At 41.0% G+C, this 24,870-nt stretch overlaps 3 protein-coding genes and 1 long non-coding RNA gene across 4 annotated transcripts; 1 reads left to right on the top strand and 3 right to left on the bottom strand.

Moving 5' to 3' along the window:
* Nucleotides 1–18: 18 nt before the first annotated feature.
* Nucleotides 19–1,791, bottom strand: LOC137200941 (uncharacterized). The gene is made up of 3 exons (XR_010932105.1): nt 943–1,791; nt 462–531; nt 19–71 (listed from the first exon to the last, which is right to left on the bottom strand). It is a non-coding gene; the product is annotated as an uncharacterized lncRNA (long non-coding RNA).
* Nucleotides 1,792–1,835: 44 nt separating this feature from the next.
* Nucleotides 1,836–5,864, bottom strand: LOC137168355 (uncharacterized). Its single transcript, XM_067570899.1, has 7 exons — nt 5,654–5,864; nt 4,796–4,951; nt 4,433–4,551; nt 3,889–4,060; nt 3,662–3,780; nt 2,000–2,746; nt 1,836–1,871 (listed from the first exon to the last, which is right to left on the bottom strand). Exons 1-7 carry the CDS (start codon nt 5,862–5,864, stop codon nt 1,836–1,838), a joined length of 1,560 nt encoding a protein of 519 aa, XP_067427000.1.
* A 7,253-nt stretch (nt 5,865–13,117) lies between these two features.
* LOC137168508 (epithelial membrane protein 2-like) lies at nt 13,118–18,604 on the top strand. The gene is made up of 5 exons (XM_067571133.1): nt 13,118–13,276; nt 15,037–15,124; nt 15,854–15,962; nt 16,889–17,029; nt 17,175–18,604. The coding sequence occupies exons 2-5, from the start codon at nt 15,047–15,049 to the stop codon at nt 17,333–17,335; spliced, it is 489 nt and encodes a 162-aa protein (XP_067427234.1). The 5' UTR covers nt 13,118–13,276; nt 15,037–15,046; the 3' UTR covers nt 17,336–18,604.
* A 66-nt stretch (nt 18,605–18,670) lies between these two features.
* LOC137168507 (germ cell-specific gene 1-like protein) lies at nt 18,671–23,979 on the bottom strand. Its single transcript, XM_067571132.1, has 5 exons — nt 23,141–23,979; nt 21,656–21,703; nt 21,387–21,551; nt 21,169–21,280; nt 18,671–19,953 (listed from the first exon to the last, which is right to left on the bottom strand). Exons 1-5 carry the CDS (start codon nt 23,508–23,510, stop codon nt 19,470–19,472), a joined length of 1,179 nt encoding a protein of 392 aa, XP_067427233.1. The 5' UTR covers nt 23,511–23,979; the 3' UTR covers nt 18,671–19,469.
* Nucleotides 23,980–24,870: the final 891 nt, after the last annotated feature.

Here is a 24,870-nt window from a genome sequence, read left to right as displayed (position 1 = left end):
AAATTACAAAACAAAGAGTGCAGTTGTGTAAAAGTAGCTTTATTTCATTGCTCACGTGTCACTGTTGGGACCTATGAAGAAGAAAAGAAGTTAATGTGGTGTTGACCAACACCTCTGAGGAGGCTCAAGCTGATAAATCACATTTTACCCATAGATTGTCATGTTTTCACCCATTTGTAGTGATATTTGTGTTGAATTTATGGCTTATTGTGTTATAGACTGTTAGCATCACCCTCTATGTATTCATGCAACACAAAGTCCAATATAATGAATTCACCATGTAATGCATTCAGGGTATTGAAAGGAATTCATTTGTGTGGCATGCGTATAGCAAATGCAGAGTCAAGGTTGTGGCTGTTTGTAAGGTCAAGGGCCCTGCTTTCATTATGAAGACCCTTTTAAACCTCAAACTACTGAACCACTCCTCTGTTTCATGATTATATCTTATGTGTTGATCTTACTGTTGATGCAGCCTACAGTGCAGTCACTGTATGCAGCAGAGCACATTTCTGTCAGGCACAAAAAGTAGATCTGAGGGGAGAGAGGGAAAAAAAAAACAAAAAAAACCAAAACAAAACAAAAAAACAGGAACAACATTGAAATGGCTTTACCACATAGTTACAATAATCCTTTTCTACATTTAGTCACCATACAAGTGTCTGGTTACAGTCAGAAACAGATGCCAGACTTTTAGCATATCAGGACTGAATACTGTTCTGCCCCCTTGTGGTGATCTGAAGTCAAGACACCAACACTGCTACTTATTTGCATTCTCTACTTCAGCTCACTCAGAATGATATGACTATGGATACATCTGAACAAAACCCAAAGCAACATTAAAACATAATAAACAATATATTTTTTTTAGCTCAGTGAGACACTCCTACAGGCTACTGAAACATCAAATACATTTTTATAGCTGCTGGAATGTCTATAATTTACCTCTCCTTTCATCATCTTGCCTGTGTTCTGCTTCTTCCCCGTCAGGATGCTCATAGGGATCATTTGAATGTTGCTGAGTGATATAATGGAAATAGGGGATATGAAAGGGAATGTACAGTGGCTGAGGGATGCTGGGATATCCCATCTCAGCAGCATGAGCCTGCCAATCTATGCTGCTGTAGCCAGAGTCTGAAGGAAGCTGAGATTCTGATTTTGTGGTTTCTTTTTCAAAGTTCATGCTTTCTCCAGGATCCTGGTTGTCTACAGACACTTTAGGCTGGTAGTACAGGTGGTAATAATAGTAGTCAGGATATACAAGGCCATTTGGATCGTCATACATTGATTCTGTGGGCGGAGTAGTGGTCTGTTGTGATGGAGGATGTTTGCAATATGATGGATGCTGTGGTGGAGAGGAAGATGCTGGAAGCAGAGGGTCTAAAGCTTCTTTAGATGAGGTTGGAGACACACGGTTGTCAGCGCTGAGTAAACTCTCAGGTCTATAATACAGCTGATAGTAGCCATGATAAGGGTGGTAGTAGTATAGGTATGGAGGAGGATTATGATTGGACGATGGAGTCGGGGGAGAGGGATGTTCATGAAGAGGAACTGCCACAGGGTCTGGTAGGGGAGGTTGAACTGCAGGAGTCACAGATACAGAGTGTCTCTTTTTGTCATCCAGCTCCTCTTTTACATCATCATCATCATCTTTAGATAGAAGTGGATGCAACATATGTTTTTGAAGGTTAATCACTTCGTCTGAGCTTGGCTGCTGTGTGTAGGCCTTCAAGTCATATTTGTCATGGACTGGAAGTACTGATGAGTGAGGAAGTGGATAAAGAGAAGTCTTCCACTTGGTGTTATGATGATCAGACAAATTTGGTTTTGCAGCAGTGTTAGGACTGCGAGGAGACAATTTTTTGGCCTCGCCCCTAGCAATATGTGGAAAGTAATAGAGGTAGTGGTATGGATATGGCTGTGGGGGATGAGGTGCATGAGGGGCAGGGCTTGTATGATAGAATTTAGGAGGGATGTAAGGAGGAGAGGCAGCCTCAGGAACAGGCTGAAGGGACTGGTCTGAGTTAACTCTGCCGAGAGCCTCAGACTGCTGGATGTTGGGGGGCAACACTGGTGATTCAGGGTTATTAGAATTAGTTAAAGACAGTTCTGAAGGAACATCGGGGCCTGGATCGGGGTCTTCAGGTGGGCCAGGAAGAGGGATTTTGGGGTGATGGTAGTAGTGGTAGTATGGATTGAAGGCATGGCTTGGGGGCTGGAGAGAAGGGGCTTCAACTTGCATCTGAAAGCCTGCATCTATGGCACTGCGCTTCTCAGAGAGATTGTAAAGATCTGAATACGCCCTACTTGAATCATCCATTTCCTTTGTAGATAACAGAGAACTGTGTACATCAAAGTGTTTATATGACTCCATCACAGGAATCCCTCGGGAGTAGTAGTCTTGATAGTCGGGCTGGGAATCAACAGGAGGGGTAGGCTGTGGACTAAACGTTGGGTCAGGAGCTGAGGATGTGGAAGTAGGAGGGTTATTTGCATCGTGTACACCAGGACCAGGATACCTGTGATGATATGTAGGATGGGGATAGTAAGGCGGGGCCAGGTAGAAAGGTGGAGCCCACGGAAAAGGCTCCAGGGTTTCTGGCATAGGCTCCATTGGCCCACTGGTTAGATGATGACGGCTGTCGACCAGAGGCTGATGGGTTAATGGGAGTTCTTCAGGGGGAGAGACAGGACAGGCCAGTGTGAACATCTTTTCTCCTACTTGAAGAGAAAGTGTGTGTTTTCCATCCTGAAAAAGATCAAAGATTTTCTTTGAGGCTGTATAGAAAAATCACATACGTGAAGTTCTGTTTAGGACTGGAGACAACTCTATCTGAACTTAATATTTAGACATGTTGCAAAAATGCATGGATATATTAGCTGCAAATATTGCCCATATTTGGCAACTGAGGTCAGGGCTGAGAAATAGTGTGAGGGTCATTTCATACACTCTGTAAACATGGACAATTGTTGGGGGAACCTCTGTCCACTATGGGTAGTTGGAGACGGTGTCTTTATTCTTTCTGCTTTGACTCTGTCATTTCAACACTGGTCACAGTTTAACTTCCTTATGAGGCCAAGTTACACTTATAATGTGTTGATGCTTTTTTTTTTTTTTTTTAGATGCAATTGCATGACTAAATAATTTTCACTTTTTAATTTTTTTTACAGTTGATTTAGTAGTTATATAAAATTATAATATATCTTGTGTTTTGTTATTCAAATATTTTAAACTCACATTTGTTTTTTTCAGGCATTTAGTTTTGGTGATTGATAATTTAGTTAATTTATTTTATTTTGGGCATTTCATTAATAGTTGTATTTAGTTCACAGGTGATGGTTTTCTTAAAGATATTTTGACCATTTTCTATTAGAAATGTATTGTATGTATTTGACTTGGTTCATTTCTCCATCAAATAGTCTCAAATGCACATAAATAGAAACAAAGCTTGTAGACATCTGGTAAAGTCATTGCTGAGTGAGCCATTGCTAGTGAGCCACAATCTTTCAACCACCTACAAATATTAGGATTAATTCACTAAAGGGGCCATAAAAACCCAATTTCTGTGCAATTTCACATATTGAAAAGGTAATTTTAATATCTTAAAGCAGGATAATCTAAATCCACCTTTGTCTCATTAATATAAGCTTGTATTTAAATTACCTTTACTGTGATGCCACATGTAATGAATGGAGCAGTGATTAAAATCTCTCCATCTTGTCTATTCAAAGTGTAGCCACACTGCTGAGCCAGCATTACCAGGGGGGTCCATTCTCCTCTGACTGCAGGGGAACAGGAGAAAACGATTATTTTCGAGTGAGGAAAATTATAGAGAGGTCATAAATATTTGAAATTTGCATTTTTATTTTGTTTAAACCTTTGGCGTTTACCTTTTACCTTTAGCTCCTCTGTAGCAGACAGACCCTGCACTTTGACAGACATACCATATGGGGAGCAGCAGAGTGAGGACGGGTCCGCAGCCTGAGGCTGGATGTGAGTGACTGGGCACGACATCTTGACTGGAGTTCCCCTCCACAGCAGAGGCAACACATAGCTGTCATGCTGAGCAAACATGTTTTAAAAATAACATTTTATTATTTTACTTCTTTTGGCTAAAAATATTTTTATATCCAATACAGATGACAATGAATAAGAAGGAAGCTTTCAGCATTTAAAGGAGAAAATTAAAAACATGAGTCAACCATCCATGAAAGTCCCTAACTTCAGTTGTCTGACTCAGATCTGCAAAAAGCCCTCAGTAGGATTTGAAATCAGACACATCATCATCAGAAAAAGTACATTTTTTCCATAACTTAGACACTCAAAATGTGCAGATATGCTGTACCAATAGTAGCTAGTTGTTTGAAGTCTGCAGTGATTATCAGATCTGTACATTTGATATACTAAACATACAGTATTCTATGGATCCCACACCTCTTGTGTGACATGGCAGGCATCGTATTGAGCCATCAGACTGAGGTCTCTCCATGTAGACTGGACAGAGTAGCCACACTGAGGTGGCAGCTGGGACAGGGGCACGGATGACTCATTCACTAAGACACAAATACACACCAATACAAAACCTTAATTTCACTCTTATGAGCAAAAGCGTGATAAACAAATTTACATAAAGACACTGGTTAATGTAATTCTACATAAAGACAACCGTCTACGAAAGGAAACTTTAGACACCAGTTCTGACTATACCCGTCTAGTATTCCTTCAATGTCACTATCCCAGACAAAGCTGGAGTCTTTGTGAATCACAATGTAAACCTGGGAGAAGCTGTAGTCTCACCTCGGTCCAGCCGTAGCTGTACAGCTCGTCTCCTCCTGACAGTGAGGGTCATGGTGTCGTCTCCACACTCCACCACAGGCTGCAGCTTCTGCCAGCTCTCCTCTGAGCCACTAAGCCGCTGACCTCTGATCCACGCCCGGCCTTTATGAGCCTGGACTGGTAAACAAAAACAAGACTCTGTTCACAACAGAGGACACAGCCTTACGGTATCTGTATATTGTACTGCCAGGGTCTCTCAGTGGAGGAGCCATTGACTGCAACTACTTTAATTTCAGATTCAGAAAAATAAATATTTTCCATCATACTGTGACTGGAATTTGTGATGTGGCTCACTAATGAATTAGTAAAAACATAACATAATACATCTCTTCCTGCCTGATAATTTTTTTTTGTAAAAAAAGAGAATTCATCAGAAGACAACATTTCTGAAACACAGGATATGTGTTCAATTATGTATCCAATTGGAGAGAACTGACATTAAAATATATGGCACTCCTTGTAGGTAACACTGTATAGACTGGTGCTTGCAGCTACACTAGGACTGTATACACTGTCAGCTTTAAAATACTTACCTCAGCACAATGCATCATTGTTTGGAGGCCCACATAATAATGTTTTAGTGCTGGAAGCCATATTTGTTAATAAGCCATTCAATTTTGTGCTTAATGACATGGCAGCCTCATGTGTCAGGGCTTAATGACACGACTCTGTTCTCTACAGCAGCACCATGTTTTCAGTTCCATACTTGGCTGTTAAATAAACATACATATGCTAATTTACTATAACAAATATGCAAAATATGCTACTAAACAATACAACTTCCATAGACAGACATTCAGGGGAAAGCCTCTGCCTTACCTGGAAAGGCAGAATCTGATTGGTAGCCCACATGAGGGACGTTAGTTTCAAGTTGACCATTTATGTAAAACTTGCCGTTGATTACGTGCTTAATTTTTCCTGCGCCACAGTTTTCATTTGGGGGGTTCAGTGAAGAATACATCCGCTCCACCTCGGTTTGCTTCGGTTTGTTAAGGTTTTTTAAGCTTTTGTCACTTGAAGAAGACGCCATTCTGTGTCTGAGTCTCTGGTCAGACTGTATCCTGTCCCTGTTTTTGAAGTTGTCAAACACTCGTGATGTTCTGGACTCTTCTCCCTGCCTTCCTGAGTCCAGGTGTTGCCGCTTTCTGTCCTCTCGGTTGACGGTATGAGTCGTTAAATCGCTGTTCCTGTCATTATGAGGAGCCGGATGAGAGTTTGGTTGGGAGGAATAAGTAGTAGGCTCACACCAACCCACTGAAGGTAAAGTTATTGTTATGATGGTGTAAATGAGAAATACACCTAAGTAGTATCCTTTTTGTTTCAAATGCATCGCCAATACGAGTTTCTCTCTGTGCACCAAAACACTGGGACAGAGTGAACAGCAGCAGTACTTTTGTAGACTTCCTGGCAGCACACCTGCTCACTAATTGGTCCTAATTAGCCAGATGGCACATATAGTGTAGATAGTGGATTATTATTACAACTGTTGCAGACTTCCCAACACGTTTCATATGTATTTTTTTCTTTTTGAAACATTTTTCCATTTTGTGCTACATTATTCTTGCCTACTACACTACATTTCGGGGGAAATACTGTACTTTTTACTCCACTGTATTTACTTGACACATAGATACTAGTTACCTCTTAGGTTAAGATTCTGCATTAAAAAGACGGTCAAGAAAGAGAAGAAATTCTGGTTTTGTATGTCTATGAGGAGTTAGAGACATTTCCCTTCCAAACTTCTCAGATGGTTTCATTTAGGTAATTGTAAACAAATAATCTAATATTTCACAAAAAAAAGCAAAAAATGAATATAAATTTGTGTAGCAGAACATTTTTCTTCTTTCTTTCCATTAATCATCTCATGACCTCTCAGATTTATTTTTTGATACTTTGTAGGGGGCCAGACCCCAGGCTGTGAACCACTCCACTAAACTACAAACTACCAATTTCACATATGCTTTCATACATCAGTATTAATCAATTCTAGTAATGTAATTTATAATAATACATGGGGCCCATTTTGAGTATGTTTACTTTCGTTACTATAACTACACTTTGCTGACATTCTTGCTGAATACTTATGTACTTGAGTGAAATTTTTAAAGGACTTTTGTGACTTCTAATGCAGTATTTTTATATTCTTGTTCTGGTACTGAGGTAAAGGACATGAGAACAACTGCAAATTATAGTGTAGGCTGAAAGAGATACGAGGTGCATTTAAGGAATAGAAGTGATGTGTCCTGCTGCTCTGAATAACATGGGCTACATAATGATGCCAAAAAATGATTTAAAAAAATCTTTAACACAACCTTTTCTGTCCACTAGAGGGTGGCGCTGCATTGCACTAAATCAGCAATTGGACGTTATTGTGTTGATGAGGTAGCCCCTAACTGATGGGTTCATGAAGACCTATCAATTAGTAATGCCCGGAATCTATCATCTATCTATCTGTCTATCTATCTATCTATCTATCTATCTATCTATCTATCTATCTACCTATCTGTCTATCTGTCTATCTATCTGTCTATGTATCTATCCATCCATACATCTAGTTGGTTGTCTGGCTGTCTGTCTCTCTGTGAGAAAAGGATTTGACCTTTGCCCTCTTTTTAAATAATCTCCTCTCTGCCTGAACCTATCATCTGATTGACAGAAATAAGTCATAAGTCATGTTGGATGATTCATTTACTGCCTAACTCCTGTATATCATTTACATTCATTTGCATTTCATTGTTTAGTTTTTTAGACTTTACTGAAATTAATTTTGTGTTGCTTATGTTCTTCCCAAATGACTGCCATCTGTTCTGAACATAAAACATATATGTATATAATATAGGTTTAACGAGCTGTAGATGTTCCACCTATTAATGAGGGGAAAAAAATGATTCAAATATATTGTTTGCACTACTGTGACCAAACATTTTAGAAAAAAGATAACTGTTGGTCTGCTGCCAACTCCACCATCTGACAGTTAGTGACTCTGCCAAGCTGTGATCAGTCATCACGTTGTGGTCATGATGTTATCAACTGAGGACAGCCTGGAGGTTTTCTCACAGTAGTTCGCTTATCAAGGCTGCCTTTCCACCTCAACCTCAACGCCAGGTGAGAAGAATGTGGTGAGGGATCAGATGAAGCACGCAGTCGCACAGTTTGAATGATTTGAATAACTACACTTTATAAAGGCGGCTCTGAATCTGTGTGTGTGTGTGTGTGTGTGTGTGTGTGTGTGGCGGATGGGGGGGGTGATCAGTTGATGATGGGCGCGGCAATGGGATGACTCATTTGGAGTTGCCTAGCTACAGCCAGGAGTTGTTTTCTTTAGACTCAGAGCGAGAGTACAGTACAGTATGCATGTCTGGATTTCATTGAGAGAGCGAGGCTATGTGGGGGCGGCATAAACGCAGGGGTGGCACTAAGCAGGAAACAGGAGGGGCACAAATGTTCCCAAAGAGGAGAAGAAATCACGTGAGGAGAAACTGGAGTTAAGTGTAGAAATGTCAGCAAAGGGGCGGTGGGGGGGGAAGCGCAAGGTCCACAAAAAGACCACTCAGGGTGAGGAAGTGAATCAAGAATGAAAACCCCTGGCCAGTAACCATGGAAACAGGTCGGCTCGACTAAATATGAGGAATTCTTTTTTTATTGAATGTAAACGGTGGCTGGGGCACCGCAACTGACACAATACAATGTTCACCCCCTCTGGAAGCTGTCTTCAAAGAGTACAGTGGCTCCCATCTACTGTACAATATCCACCATGTCTGGCTCATAATAGACTCCTGAAGCTGCTCCTTTCTTATTTTCATTCAAACCACAGGCAGGCGGCCAATAGGGCACATGCAAATGCTTAGAGAGATGCCAAATTCTCTTAGCTACATGTTTAGCATACTCTTTGATGTCTTAATTTGATTTTGATTGCCCCTTCAGTCAAGTTTACCTCTGTCTGTCTCCTACATGGTTGTTTGCTCTCTTCTCTTCTCTTCTCTCCTCTCCTCTCCTCTCCTCTCCTCTCCTCTCCTCTCCTCTCCTCTCCTCTCCTCTGAACATCTATTCACAGTAAGCAGGATATTCTATTTTAGGTCATAAATAATCCTGTATAATAATGTACACATACTGTACCATATAACTGATGCATTTTTTCAAACAACAAAAATCATAAAGACAACACCAAATTGAACCTTCATATATGCATGTTAAAAGAAATGTCCTTCGTTGCTGTGCATTTTCTTACTGATGGAGTGAGGCTGAGTTATTGTGCTGCTGAAGGCCACAACATGGACACACACTGAGGAGGTGACCATTTCTGGAAAATGAAACTGATGATCTGATGATCAATCCTGAGAAACAGAGAGAAAAAAAGGGGAAGGAAACTCTTCTCTAGCATGTGTGCCAATGTTTCCTTCCTTGGAAGATGATAAGTATGCAGTACACATGTACAATATGTGTTCGTGTCCCATTGTCTCCAGAGTTTGGGCTCATGTGTCACTACTTTTTGATACAGATAGGATGTGTGTGTCACTCCTTTGCTGACATGCCTATGCTGTAGCTTATCATCAAAACCAGCCCGGTGACACTCGGAAGCAAGGACGAGGGCGATGGTCGACTTTTCCATTTAGTCAACAGCCCAGGGTGAGGAGAGATTTCCAACACAAAGCTCCTGACACCCGGCCTTTGTGTTTGCTCTGCCTCAGTCAAAAGAACATACACATCCAAAGTCTTTGATATTACCCCGGCAAATCCTGTAAATATACACTCGGGCTGTTTTTATAATGGGAATTTAGAAATCTCAGGGCAGGGTGCAACATTGTGTAAGACGGAGAAGGAATGAGCGGAGTGAGACCGTCAACCACAGACAGAGAACTTTACTATTGTGTAAAGCAGCAGTGACTTGGCTGTGGTCAGGCTGACTCCCCTGGCACGTAGGCACCGCTCTGCTGGCTTTGTTTCCCACAGTCGTGTTGAAATACTCCCTCACAATAACACCTTCATTAAGGGATTTTGACATTACTCAACCAAAAATAGTGCTACAGAGCTTGTTTGTCCATTGGCTTCAAATTCTTATTTCGAGCATTGATTCTCTTTTTCAGGGCAATTTAACACATGTCAAAGAGATCAATGTCTAACATTGCTAGCTTTAACAACCTTTAATTAAGAATGCAGGACTCCACAGTGCCAAGGTTTTAAGACCGAAGATGCGACGAGTAATCTATAATAGCGGAGTGCTTGTCCAAGATGTTTGAATTGCTAAATTACTGGAATTATCCTCATGACAGGCCACATGACTCATTTTCCGCAATGTAAAATGTCAACGTGTATAGTTCAGTTCTGTGTATTTCAGTGATTGTTGAATAGAAATTGCATTCAGCTGTTTAATGATCCCAAAGTGTACACTAAACTCCACACTGGAACTAATAGAACCACTCTGAACCAACCAACCCTGAGAAAGTATCATTATTAATACTTGTGCACACAACAATTGGCATCTCAGACAATATTGCAACTGTTCCAAGTGATCCTTTATGACTCTGGTTTTTCCAGTACTGATCAGTAAAGGCAGCATGACAAAGGGCTGATTGTTGAGCAAGCCATCCCGTTGGTTTTCTTCAGTAGTTCCGCGGGCATGTGATTTGTCGACTTGTGTTTGGAGCTAAAAAACGTGTTGTGGCTGAGCCACTGCCCCGCCCCCTGCTACATACAGCGGGTAGACAGTGGCACGGTCAACACCCACTACGTTTTTACTCTTAAAAAAATGATAGCTGACTGATGCATGACTCATGGCATTTCCTCTCTTGAAAATATACCAAGAACTGCTTGATTCTTGCATAACTTGAGTGGCAAAAAATAGTAGCATGCATACTGGTTTCAGTGAGTAACTGCTGGTGCACACATGTGGAACGGCTGGAGGGAGTGCCGTATCACGACAGTACAAACCCTGGCTCATCTCATGTGCAAGGTGGGATCAACACGCCCAGGACAGAATCAGGTTCAACCACATTTCATATTCTCGCCTGTTTTTTTTCCTCAGTATCTGGCTCTCGCTTCTGTTTTTCTGCACTCCGTATCATCTTAATATCAGATCGCATCTCACAGGGAGCTGTAGTTGCAGATTTTATTATTGTTTTTTTAAATTTCAAGCCAAATTGTACATTAACCTAGGTCAAGATATGAGCACATGCCCTGTCCTTACATGCATGGAGGGAGTAGTCAGGTGGAGCTGTTTGCATTGGTGACAGATTTTTGGCTAGAGGTGCAGGTTTTACAGAGATTAAACCTTATTATTCCAAACCAAATTTCAATGCGCCGACATTCTTTCCCATGGTGCCTGGGCGGGACATTTAGGATCTTAAACAGTGTAATCATGGTGTGACATCCAGAATTCAGACTGTTGAACGTGAATGGCTCATTTATGTCAGCCTTCTTAAATGATAAGATGAGTGGCATATTTTCTGTGGCTTCCATGGAGTTTGATAGTGTTGTCATGGAAATAAGTGATGTGCATAAGTCGTAGAAACCTGAAGTGTTACCATGGCAGAGGCATGGGTTTAGTTCAACACTTCAGCACTGGCTATGTTTATCATCCCAGCTCTCGGAGTCCCTTTGTCTACATATGAAAAAGGTTATTTTCCATGACAACCATATTAAAATACACACTGTTTTTCTTTTCTTTCACTTCTCAAAGTAGAAGTGCCTTTGTTTAATTCCCAGGGAAGATGTTAGACGATGGTGTTTTTGTACGTGTGTGTGTGTGTGTGTGTGTGGAACCTCATGACCTCAGTAGAATGTAGCCACACGAGTAGCCTTGCTCTAAACTCAAGCAGGCTCCTGTATGAGGTCACTGTATTGGCAGGTAAATTATTTCTGAAGGCTGTTATTACCTTACTGGCTCATACCTGAGGCTGAGGGAGGTTGACATGATACTGACCAGGTACTCCGCCGCCTTTGAGTCAGACTTCTGTTGGCGTATCGAGATATTTATATACTCACCAGAAGCAAACCAGTGACGTCAGTCTTCCAGTCCACACCCAGAGTATTTTTTTCTGTCTCTATCTACTTGTCTACTATCTACTGAATTTCCTGCCTGAATTCTTTTTTTAAATATCATTACTGAATACCAAAAAATAGATATTTTCCCCTGTTTTTTTTTTTAAAGTTAACATTTGCCCTTCCCCAAAACCATCACAACAGTCTTAAAATCAAACCACATCTTAAAAATATAACTGTGTCAAATCTAGTTAAAAAACATACAAAGATCCTCATATTTGAAGCTGATGTAAGACACCACTCTTTGACCTAGTTCTTTGACAATAACAGTATTTAGATAAAAATCAGCTTCTCCCCTCAGCGTGTCTTGTACTGTAAGGGACATTTTTGGACTATTAGATCTGGTTAGCAATGAGGCTGTGACATTTGCTCAGCTTGTCAGTTGAATTTCATCACATTCTGGCATCAATGAGCTCTATGACTGAGAAGCAAATGTTATTATGTGTTTTTTCTGCTATTATGTGAAGTGATACTAGCAAAAGTCTGAGATTCCCCCTCAAACTAAGTGAATGTGGCTGTACCTCATGTGATTTGTTAAAGAGGCAGATGACTGTGAGTCAGTGGGATCATTAAGACTATGTCAATCACCAGCAGCAAGGAAACAATGATGGTAATTAATGAACTTGCAGCACTGTGAAATGTCTTCAACACCCCCCCCCCCCCCCCCAATAAAATTCTCCTCTCACCACCTTCATGCCTTTCTATATCTTCCTCCCTCCTTCTTTTTCCCTCCTTCTTTCACACTCAAGCTATGACTTGCACTCAGTTGCCCCCACCTCTTTTCCATCGCAACCAACAACATTCCTTCATCCTGAAACTCCTTCCTCAGAAACAAAAGCGGGAAAAGAGAGAGGGCGGCGGATCAGGAAGAAAAACTACACGTTTCTGCGCCTGTGTTTGACTGTTTGTTTATATATAGAGAACAGCAACGATGTGATTGTGATTTGGCCCGGGCTGCAGTCTGTCGCCATGGTAACATGCGTAGAATCATTGTCAATGCGCAATGTTATGGGAGTTCCCCCCTCAAACATCAGTGAGTCATTCGCTGTCCTCTGGGAGAAAATCACCACCATCAGCTGAGTGACAAATGCATGAGACACCGCCCCACAAAAGTTGAAATGTGGCTGGTTTGCCTTTGGATGTGTGTAAAGTAGGCAGGAAGAAAGAAGAGGGAGGGACAGGGAGACAAAGCAGTGGGTAGAGTAGGAGGGGAGACAGAAAGTGAGGAACAGATTATGTGATAAAGGAAGCAAGAGGTTCAGGGGTGTGGACTTAAAAAGAGGGCAGGGTAAAAGTGGGCGGACGAGTAGATTCTAGTGTTTGTGCATTTAGACTCTGAGTCTGAAATTTGTATCCTAGACAGCAGCAGGAATTAGACTTGAAGAGACAGACAGCCATCAAACAGTAAGTCAAAGATTCTTCATCTGCTTTTTGAATCCCTCAGTATTTATTAGTTCTCTATAGCCACTTCAAAATGTTTGAAATGTGGTATTTGAATAGGAGTTTTGCTTTAGTATATTGTTTTAATTTAAGAACAGTAAAGACAGGTGTGTGTATGTACCTCTCACTTACCTGTTCCTCTTCACAAGTAACTTTTCTATTGAATTACAGTATTTTAGCTCCATTACTGGTCAGGGGTGGCTGCTTTTCAGATGTGTTTGGTTGTTGCAGCAGTTGTACTGAAGTTATAAGTTTGAATGTTTAATTTTGCAAAAGCACAGGACGACTTTCTTTCCCCATCAGAGCCTCAACCACATGTAATCCATTTTATGTAATGGAAAAATTTTAGATACCCAGCGGAAACAGTTGACTCGTCTTGTTTTTAGGAGAGACACACTTTTGGAAGACATTTTTTTCAAAGTATTCCACAAGTGTGTGTTAAATTAAAGCTGCTTAACATTTAACTTCTATCACTGGTTTATTTATTTGTTTTCCACCCCAGAAGTTGTTCATTAAAGTTTTGTCATCTGGTAGGAGACTAACTCTCTCTGTATTTGTGCTCTTAGTGCTTCAGGTAGAAATTACACATAGCAAATATTTACAAGTTAATTCTTTCATTTCATTGTCTCTGTTTAAAGCAGAAAGGTGTGGAGTGGTAGTAGTATCAAAGTGTCAGGCGTGGACACGTGTATCAGCGCCCGGCACTCCGTGTCTGTATATGTGTGTGGTGGCGTGTGAAGGAGAGGGAGCTGGTCCAGCCCTTGACCACTCCTTTACCGTGAAGAGAACCAGCACATTCCAGATGTCTTCCTCTGTTCACACCCAGTGCAGCGTCCATACTGGATACAGCCAAAGATAATTCACATACAAGTATAAAAGTATAAAAAATGATATCTCAGGGCAGAGCAACCTGTAGTGGGACTACTGAAGTAGGAGAATTGCAGTTACAGTTATGAAGCCTAAAGAACAGTGGAAGAAAGAGTTTTTTTAATTACTCCTAAGTAGTTTTGGGTCAAAGTGTGTGATTGAGTGTAGTAATTCAAACTAGCGGGATCAGGCGTGGGCCAGCTATAGGCGGGAGAATAGCAGGTATTCTCTACAGTTATTTTAAGGAGTGGCGGGTTTGTTGGAGGCACACAGACAAGCCCAAACTTATCTGCCTGCCGTGAACTTCCCTCCTTAACGCTCTCTTCCTCTCATTACCAACAGTATCTGTTTGCTTAGGGATAAATGGATTTTGTTTACTGATCTCTGCCTCCACAAACACACAGCAACACCTCCGCATTTGTCTCCTCTCTGATTCTCGATACAAACATCATCTCGCACTCTCATTCACACGCATTTCAGTGGCAGTGCTATAACTCAAAAGTAATTAGAAGTTGTGAAGCCACGCCCTGAGTTGGTGCCAGATTTTGAATGTGTTTATGAAGGTGTGTGTGTGTTTGTGTGTGTGTGTGTGTTTGTGTGTGTGTGTGTGTGTGTGTGTGTGTGTGTGTGTGTGTGTGTCGGTGCAGGTTTGGAGCTGTCATTAATGGCCAGATAAACCAGGCAGGAAGTGTGGAGCATTAGTTGTAGGTCGTATTTGATTCTTTAACTGTCTATTCAGTGTTTGTGTTCTTTTTGGTTAGAACTGAGCGGCCCCTCCAGTTATAGTCATCCTGCATAATAAAGGGCGGAAAGTGGTGTAACAAGTTTTCTCATTGTGCCTCTGTGTCTCTCTCCAGTACAGTCATCATGCTGATTCTCCTCGCTGGCATCTTTGTCCTTCACATCACAAGCATCATCCTCCTTCTGGTGGCAACCATTGACAATGTAAGTATGAGTGTGATAGAATTTCACGCGCGCACACACACACACACAAATATACACGGCTACATTGCCTCCTTACAGCCTCAAGGCGTAATTGGCCCATCATAATCCTTAATGTCCTCCCTAGTTTGAGTGTTAAATGACAGCACCGAAGAGTTATGCACATGTTTATCATGACAGAGACTGAGTCAAGACTGATGAGTGATCAGCTGCTCATATCTCTTTCATCACTCAAGGTCTTCATTCCTTCTCTGTCAATGGTCCACTGTTCTTCTCAGGGCCACATTGTTGACATTTCTGGGTGACAGATGGGCCGGCCACCGTGTGGTCACGAGGTGCCACTGAGTACATCTGTGTGTGTGCATTTAAATTGCAGGCAAGGTGTCAGTCAGCTGGTGCACCTACACATATAGTACATGCACACATACATTTGTGAGATTCTTGCCTGTGTTGTAGTGAGTGTCGCATACCTGAGTAAGACTTGTGGAATGCCACAGTGACGGGCGGATGTGCATTTCTCACAGTCGTCCCTTTGCTTGCAGCTTCCCTCAAATACATTTCAGAGCACAGGGAGAATACACACTCTGGCTCTGCAGCTGTGTTTACTCCTACTCCCGCTTTCTCTCCGCTCTAGTATTGATTCATTGATTCGTCCATATTTATGCAGCCACTGCAAGAAAGTTGCAACATGATTTGAAATGTAAAACTATGTCTGTCTGCCTTCCTCCGCAGGCTTGGTGGATGACTAATGACATGGCCACCGATATTTGGGGCCGGTGGACATACATGAACGGGGTGTGGAACTACACTGATCTCCCCACAGGCTCACACTACCCACAAGGTAAGCCACACACACGTCAATCCTGCCAAGTTGTAGAGGAAGCACAACCTGTTTTCATCGATACAACACTCAAAGTCGTATTTACGTCACAATAAAACTGAATGAATTTCAGGAAGTGAAGGAGTGATTATCCCAGGTGTGCAAATTGTCTCACATGTCAGTTCAGAAAATGATCAACGCATAAGATTCAAATCTCCTGCAGGCATCCAGCAAAATCAAACGTTTCCCTACATGTCTTTGATTTTCTGCCACACAGTGTCTTAGCATTCTTTGTACTTTCTTTATTCTAGACCTGTGCCTGAAATAATTGCCATTCATTAAAGACTTACAGCTTGACTTACAGATCTTTTTTTTGAAGTCAAGTGTTATCCTATACAAACATGTAGTGGCAGTCTCATTTCATAGTGTGTCCTCCCAGAACATGTAAATTAATCTGGGACTCACAATGGCAAAAATTAATGCAGCAGGCTTTGCAGTGATCCACATATTTTTGTTTTTTTCATTGCAAAATAAAGACCAGTATAGCTCAAAGCTGCTATAAAACACACACATATGCACAAATGTAAAGCAAAACTGATAGTAAAGATTTTGATGTTCACCTCCTGAGACTTTAGTATTGTGATGTATAGTGATGGGTATAGTTATAGGTATGGCAATAGTGATGGGTATTTCAAACTTAGGACTTCAAAACATTCTAAAAGCAGTTTTATAATGGGCATGTTTTAAAATCCTAGAACATTTGGGGCGTTTGAACGCAACATTCCTGCCATTCAGCATTGCAACTGCCTAACCAGATGTTTGGTTTGGTCTCACTGAAACATTAGTGTTTCCTGGGTGTGTCACTATGATGTTTTGCACATATTTAGGGTACCCCCCAATTACACAGCATTTTCATTGTGTTACTCTCTCTCTGGCTCCCCCTGCAGATTACCTCCAGGCAGTGCAGGCCAGCTCAGTGCTAGCTTGTATATTCTCCATCCTGGGCATCTTTGTGTTTGTGGCTCAGCTCTTCACCCTGGAGAAAGGACAGAGGTTCACCATCACTGGCATCTTTCAGTTCCTTGCCTGTGAGTATTTTTTATCTACCTAATTTTGATTTGTTATCCTGACAGTTCTTTCTTTGTTTTTTGATATGTATCTTCACTAATTTTCATTGCTCTCTTTTTAAATCACCTACTGCCCTCACTGATGTCCATGTTTTCTTCACTCCAGGTCTTTGCATCATGATCGCAGCCTCCATCTACACAGACCGCTTCCACATCAATGAGCAGTTTGGCTGGTATGGTCACAGCTTCGTCCTGGCGTGGATCTCTTTTGCCTTTACGTTCATTTCCTCCATCATTTACTTTGTGCTACGCAAGAAGACTGCATGAGAAGAACACTAGAGCTAGCTCAAACCAGCCCAAAATCTTTGGCTGGATCTACTCTTTTCAGTGAAAATCTGGTTTTAGTTACCAAGTGATATGTGGCAGATTCCAGAGGGGTTAGTGTTTATATTTGTCTGTTTTTGATATCAGTGAAATCAGATTTGAGCTGCTAGAGTATATTCAGCTATAGATATAGCAGCCCTGTTGATCCTCTCAAATACATATTGGTGTTTAATTGAGTCTGCTGCTGTCAGACAGTCAGAGTTTCACATTTTGTGGAGTGTCTTGGTTATTTCTGCGGTAAAGGGCAAGCTCAATAAATCACAGCTGTATTTGAGTGGAATGTTACTTTCAACTCAGAGTTTGGGTTGGACTTCCAGAAGGCATCTAAGGATAAAGAATATTTTTGTCATTAACGGGACAAAAAAATGCCGTAATGCTTGAAAGATGCCACAATAAATTAAGATCTATCAATAGTTCTGACTTATAACAGAAGCAGATTGAAGAGTAAAATCTGTGGTCTTTATTTTTTTGTATTGTATATTTACATATAGATATGAGGATATGTTGGATAAAAAGGGGCGAGTTTATTATTTTAGTTTTCCATTATTTTATTGTTAGTTCATCAACTTTATTTCTCATACCAGCTCTGGTCTTACTTTATGTTACATGTCACTAATGAAACAGAGTGTAACCACAATGTGATTACATCAATGAAGTCTTAAACATCTAAAAAATCTATTCATATGTGACATTTTTGCAGATTTGTGTGTAATCTAATGATAAGACTATGCAATGATACAAAGTTTAAAATTAATAATAAAATACAGTTGAGTTTGTTTTGTAATTATTTGAGATTAGGAAGATTAGTGTAAAAATACAATACCAAATCATTTACTATATACAGTACAATGGCTCTCAGCCCAGGAACATTATTTCATTGATAGTTTTTTAAATAGATCAGAGTGATTAAAACCTAAAGTAGTAAGAATTAAAATAAATTTCAGTGATGACCATTTTGAGTTACACTCACCTAGTATGTATGAAATACATAATATAACTCACCCTCACAACCTTTCATATACTTTCAGTCTTTGTCAAACCAGCACCGTCGTCATATGCTGTGACAGAAAGGAAGCTGTCTTGACTCATAAAGCCTGAGATATGACGTGTAAATATGCTTTGTATGTCTAATGCTGTTTTATTTTTGCCAATGTTATTACTCATCATGGATGACAATGATTTTTACAATATTAAAACTTGATTTTAAACTAATTATTGAAGTTTTTTTTAAATTTCTTCTCCATTTGTCATGATCAGGTGTAAGGAGTAGTGGTAAATTATGTTTTATTGGTTGTTTTGTTCGAACGATTCATTCATTTGATTCATTCATGAATTGTTTCATTTGAGGCTTGCAGACAAAAAGAAGTGAAATGTTTCAAACAGCCAGCAGTCTGATTATCAAATTTATTTAATATGAATTTTGTACATTAGCCAAAACAAGACATCTACTTTTTAAACTATGAATTTGCAAATTGTGTCTATATACACAAACTAAAATGTTAGTTTTCTAGCCGTGCTAGCAGCATGGCTCCAGGGTGGCAATGCCTGTCAGTTTAGCACTAGTCCAGACTGAAATATCTCAACAACTACTAGATGGATTGCATCATATCATCATCTAGCGGCATCAAAATGTTGTGTCCAATACTATTGACATTCTCATCAGGCTCAGCTGTACTTTGTGTTTAATACAAGTTAGCTAATATTATCATGCTAATATTCTAAACTAAATGTATACCTGCTGTAAATCAACATGCTGGCTTTATCAGTTTGAGCATGTTGCAATGCTGATGTTAGTATTAAGCTCAAAGAACCACTGTCCTAATAGAGCTGCTAGCATGGCTGTAGACTCTTAGTCCTAAATAACACAGTGGCTGTCTTGATCATCTTGAGGCTTAAAAATCATTAATGAGCAGGTCTCTTTACATCTATATGTTCCTTCTTTAGAGTGATCATGATCATAGCTAATAACCTGAATTCACTGGGTCATTGGACTGTTGACTGTAAATTCAGAGCACATGATAAGGCCATTACAAACAAACTGCACAGGTCCTCTGCTCATGGAAAAACTTCAGTCTGTTCAAAGTGGGCTGTAGTCCTCCTCTGGCTCATAATGGGGGGACATGTGCCCCTGGTGTCCCGGCAGGGGTATGTGGATGGAGATGGATCGGGCGTGCGAGGGAGATGGAGAAGGGAGGGACAGGCGGTGAAATGGAGATGCAGGCGCAGGGTGGGAGGGGTGAGCAGGGAAGGAGTCAGAGTGGGGGAGAGGAAGGGAGTGGGAGTGTGTGAGCCTCGGAGTGGAGGGTGGTAACGCAGCTGACGGGGGCTCGTAGTAGGGTGACAAATGGGAGATCTGGGGGGGGGATTGTGGACAGGCCAGGGTGATGGCTGGGTTCGGGGGGGTGTAATAAGGAGCCGGTGGCAGAAGCCCCATGAAGTTAAAGCTGCAGCGGTTGAGGCTGGAGTTACGCCGGGGTCCCACCATCAGCACCTTCTTTGTGTAGTTGTTCAGAGTGGAGACCCCGGCTGACATGCAGACAGTGAAGGCAAGCCAGGCCACGCTGATGGAGACAGACAAGGAGACAAACAGGGAGGGGGTCACAAACATGCGCTCTGCTTGTGATTTTGTGTTAAAATACTATACCTGTGCTCAAGGTGCGTACATGTGTACGAGCAAGTATATACTGAGTCCACTCAAACTTTGACTTAAAGATCCCCTCTAGTCATGTTTTAAGACATAAAAATCCTCTGCTTGGAATAATAAATTGTGTCTAATATGGTTTTTCCACAAAAAAAGTTCAATTATCTTATTAAAATTACATCTACTCCTTCTCCCTCATTGGAAAATCCAGAATCTATGAATATGCAAAGACTGTTCATTTCAAAAGTTTAACGGCTGGACACAAGATGTTTCTACTTCACTGTAAAGTCCATTCTCAGTGTTTGTGCACTGGAGGCTTCAAGTTTCCACATCACACTTGTGTAAGTTGTATACTGGACCACGATTGGCTCCAAATTAATTGTGATGTCACAAATCATGATCATGGGTACACATATTAAATTTAATTTCCCATATTAGCAGCACACAGCACAGAGAAACTTCCACTATTCAGCAGATAAATCTGAAAACAGCCCTCTAGTGTCAAACTCTGCACAGTGAAGCTCAAACATCCAACAGAGGATATTTTTGATTGGAGGGGGACTTGAATGGAAAAGGCAACATCTTGGAAAACTGGAAAAGCTTGATTTTCTGGTGTGGTCCCCCTGATCTGAAAGTAACAGTGGAGTGTTGACATCTGTGTTAGTCATGGATGGAAGTTTTTGTGGTGAAAAAGCACCATTGGTATTTTAAATGGGCTATGATGCTACAAGGAATGTCTTCCGATCAGCATAGGGGTCATAGCCAAATCGGATAAGACCCGCTGACTGAGAGAGTGAAGAGATCTTGGGGACTTTGGCAGGAAAAAGTTTGTGAATTTTCATGTCATCATTTTAATTCACAATGAATTAGTAGTCAGTAAAGGACTCAGCAGAAAGACATGAAAAAACATAAATCTTTCTGCTAAACCACTGGGAATGATAATAATAGGAATGAACAATTAGTTTTTATTTTTTGCTTTGCAAGTAAATGCACAACCAAAACCCTCAGTACACAATGAAAGGGGACATCTAGCTGGACTGAGGATCTCAGTATGCTTGGATCCTTAACTCAGTGCAGTTTCAATCAGGCACCATGTGTATTTGATTTGAGTGTAAAGCATGTTTAATGAACTCACTAAAACGCCCAGGAGTAGCCGTAACTGTGAGGCTTGAAGTCTTCTGGTCCCATTGAGACAGTGATCTGAAACACCTGCATGAACATCATGTGACCCACCATCCCAAGCAGACCTGTGAAGACAATGACAATTGTTAGCTGAATAATTAAAATGAAATGGAGTTTACCACTGGTTATTTTATGTTGTTATCTATGAGTATGAGATTAAAATCGCTGTACCTCCCAGGACGGTGAAGACGGCAGCAAAAGCGTTGAGCATCTGGCCCCAGCGCTGTGTGGACGGACAACAGGCCCTGATGCACAACTGCACAGACAGCAGTATGCAACTGATTAACAGCAGTCCGATATACATGAGCTCCAATGATAGCGAGAACCACATCATTGCTGTTGAAAAGACAACAAAGACAGCACGAAGGGTTTCAAATGATCAATCAGTCAAGAGCAAGGGTGTCCACAAAATTGCAAGCAAAGGCAATGAATCCATCTACCTTTTTCAGATCCTGGAGTCAAAGTATGAAACCCTCGACACTTCTCCTCTAAAAAGACAAAATGTAAATGAAGTTATACAATCATTAAGAGTAAATTAGCATCATATTAACCAATAGTTTGGCTATTTACATTGGAAATCCTTCAGTTACAGCAGTGATATTTCACTGAATATTCTTTTTGCACTGCAGCATCATCTCTCCATTCCAGAGCAGCTGGGTATCACAAATCCTCCAGCCTGTACATATACAGCACATTTAAATGCACACTACAATCTAATTGCTGTGTGAATAACCAGATTGAGGTGACAGTTTGCATAAATTGTTTACATGGTTTGAAATAACCCGATAGGAGATTATAAGATTTGTTTGCCATAAATCTGGAAGGATGGGTCCTACAGGAGAAATCTTAGTAGCGCCACAAAATGAGACTTTGTCTTGATTTTTATTTTATTTTGACACATTCATTTCAACAAAAAAATCTTTTCATTTTCACCCCACAAATGCGTTTTTCCACCACTGCTAGCAAGCCATTCACGACTTCTCCTGACTCTTTAGCAGGGGCAGATTAGGAGTGACAAATCCAACTCCACATTGGCATTTGCTTTCACCACTGGCAACAATTATGTACCAAACTATTAATTACAAAATGCCTTCCGATTTATATAATTGACCACACAAGTCAGTTGCGTTTCGGCTGAGCTGACAGTATCATTCAGACTCAAACCTTAAAATCAGTTGCAAATGAGACGGTGAAAACCCAGCCGATGTTTGTGAAACCGATTAACCTTTCTCTCTGCGGTTTCTAATCCATAATTGAGTCATGCTGTTGAAGTCTAAATCTCTGTGAGCGGAGACACACACTGATGATAATCCTCTTTGGGCTCAGCACATACCCACACACACCCACACACACACACACTCACACACACACTCCAAAACACAAACACACAAATACAAATTAACACACCCGAGACCTAAATTCATACTATCACCTTGGATTTCCTCCTTTCTGATAACCTATTTCATTGTCTGTCGCACTAGTGCCACAGTTATAATAGTTTACTTCACTTCACTTTTCTGTGTGAATCCTCATCTCACCTTCAGAATATCCTCTTCCACACACACACACAACCTGATAAGCACATATGGCCAGGGGCAAGCTTTTGAAATCCCTTACAATTACACAGATAAACATGGTATACTGTAAACATGGCTTCATGTATTACTGGGTTCGGTTTAGATTTCTTTGTTCAAATACAGTGTTCTCTCATTTATTGATTTTTCTCTATCTGCTTAATCCTTTTCAGGGTCACTGGTGACATGTCTGGACTTCTTTTTGTTTGAAAGAAACAGAGCATTTTTGGTGTTTGATCTTCTTTTGCGATCAGTGAGGAATTTTCAGCTGACTGGACAGGGAATTTATTTTCTGTTACATTTTAGGCACAACTGAACACTCCTAAAAAAAAAAAAAATCCCTACTCTCACCCCATGCGTCCTTGTAGATGTTCTCCTCACAGGTGATAAACAGGCCGGTATGGAAGATGGGGAAGATAAAGCGGTCATCGCCCGTCTCCCAGGAGATCTGGATGTCAGAGGAGTTGGACATGCCGGGAACGGGGACGCAGTTGCTTTGCTTGACAGGCGAACACAGCGGCTTGGGCACCTTCTGTTTACCAACGCACCAGTAGGAGGACATGATGGCTGTGCCACCCAGGAAGAGAGACAAGACTGTCTGAATAAAGGAAAGGGGAGGGGAACGCATCTGCTGCACGAATGCCATCATGCTGGGGGTAAATGAGATGCTCGAGCTGGTGGAGGAATGAGAAAGGAGAGTAGGGTCGAATAAGTGAGACATAAAGATGTGAATATTGAGAGTGGTTAAATATTCAAACTCTTAACAGCAATGTTAAAGGGAGGTTATGGGTTACTTCAATTAAAATACAAAAAGCAACATGTCAGCACTGTGTGTTAAATATCTAATAAGAGAGTGAGAGCATCTTTTTCATTGTTAATCTGCTTGAATTTAGGTACGCCACCCTTGCATGTCACTAAAAATATAACCACGGTGTTAGTTTCCAAGGAAAAGCAGCTCTGCCCATTTGCCTGAGATGACTAGTAAGCTGTTTGAAAAGGGGAAAGTGTGGGGGAGCCGGTGGTTTTACATGACTGATCACATTTATAGAATGAAAAGAAGTGTGACAGGAAATCAGCACACTACTGGTAATTGGTAGGAAGACAGACAGCTGAATAGTTCAATACAATAAATAAGTAAAATTGCCGTCACCATGGAACCTCTCCAGGAGACAGATACTCAAACCAATACCTCTTAGCACTTGACGTCAAGCAGTGATATAAATTTGAGCAAAGAGAGAGAGAGAAAAAAGCACTCACCTCCTTCAGCCTCTTTTACTTCTTACTTTGTCCTCAGTTCCTCTTTGAGTAAGTGAAAGACACATACTCCTTTACCCGTCTGCTCTCCCTTTCACTCGTCATCAGATAGTGAGAGTGATGGAGGATTTTGGCCGTCAAGCTGACCTCTGTGAGCAGTGTGACTGTCAGTGTTTATGAACCGACCCAGTGCAACTGTGAGCCACACACATACACACACACACACACACACACACACACACACACACACTCCTCTTTTTTAATCCATCCATATAAATCCAAAACAGACAACTCTGTCTCTATTCCATCTGTTTTCATTTTGATTCCTAGACTCATTTTGATCTATTTCATTCATCTCTCTTTCTCTTATCGGCCCCTCTTCAACCGCTCCTCTAAAGCACGCAGCACTTTGTTGTGATCTGAAAATCAACATGACCTTGAAATAGTGAATATACACTTTAAGGTAGATACACAGTATTAGCCGCATGTACAATATTGCTTTGCAGTACCATATGTTTGCACCAATTTTAAGTGACAGCTACGTGTTTGACTCTGAGAGGTGGTGACTCCACAAGAGGCGGCTCTAAGGGTGGATTATTTAATAGCCGCAGTCAACCACAATTACTTGACCGCAAAGGTTTTATGTTGTTGCCAGAGGAGGATAATGTGCCACTGAAAAAGACATTATATCCTTAACCAGTGGTTGCCAACCTTTTCTGTGTGACACACAGTAAATTACCTCCACAGCCCCTTACAGATGAATGATGTTTAACATTGTTAATTATATATAATTGTAGCTTATACTGTCATAATAACTTAACAATTTA

The sequence above is a fragment of the Thunnus thynnus genome, chromosome 17 (assembly GCF_963924715.1).
Source record: "Thunnus thynnus chromosome 17, fThuThy2.1, whole genome shotgun sequence".
Classification (NCBI taxonomy): domain Eukaryota; kingdom Metazoa; phylum Chordata; class Actinopteri; order Scombriformes; family Scombridae; genus Thunnus; species Thunnus thynnus.
This window is presented reverse-complemented; position numbering and strand designations above follow the sequence as displayed.

Excerpts from the sequence above, each read along its gene's own strand:
- LOC137168508 (XM_067571133.1), top strand. The coding sequence starts at position 15,047 with ATGCTGATTCTCCTCGCTGGCATCTTTGTCCTTCACATCACAAGCATC. Across the intron at positions 15,125-15,853 it reads TGGTGGCAACCATTGACAAT|GCTTGGTGGATGACTAATGA; the intron begins GTAAGTATGAGT and ends CTTCCTCCGCAG. Across the intron at positions 15,963-16,888 it reads AGGCTCACACTACCCACAAG|ATTACCTCCAGGCAGTGCAG; the intron begins GTAAGCCACACA and ends CTCCCCCTGCAG.
- LOC137168507 (XM_067571132.1), bottom strand. The coding sequence starts at position 23,510 with ATGTCTCACTTATTCGACCCTACTCTCCTTTCTCATTCCTCCACCAGC. Across the intron at positions 21,704-23,140 it reads CATCTACAAGGACGCATGGG|AGGAGAAGTGTCGAGGGTTT; the intron begins GTGAGAGTAGGG and ends TTGTCTTTTTAG. Across the intron at positions 21,552-21,655 it reads GACTCCAGGATCTGAAAAAG|CAATGATGTGGTTCTCGCTA; the intron begins GTAGATGGATTC and ends TCTTTTCAACAG.
- LOC137168355 (XM_067570899.1), bottom strand. The coding sequence starts at position 5,864 with ATGGCGTCTTCTTCAAGTGACAAAAGCTTAAAAAACCTTAACAAACCG. Across the intron at positions 4,952-5,653 it reads ATCAGATTCTGCCTTTCCAG|TCCAGGCTCATAAAGGCCGG; the intron begins GTAAGGCAGAGG and ends TTTGTTTACCAG. Across the intron at positions 4,061-4,432 it reads CCTGCCATGTCACACAAGAG|CATGACAGCTATGTGTTGCC; the intron begins GTGTGGGATCCA and ends ATGTTTGCTCAG.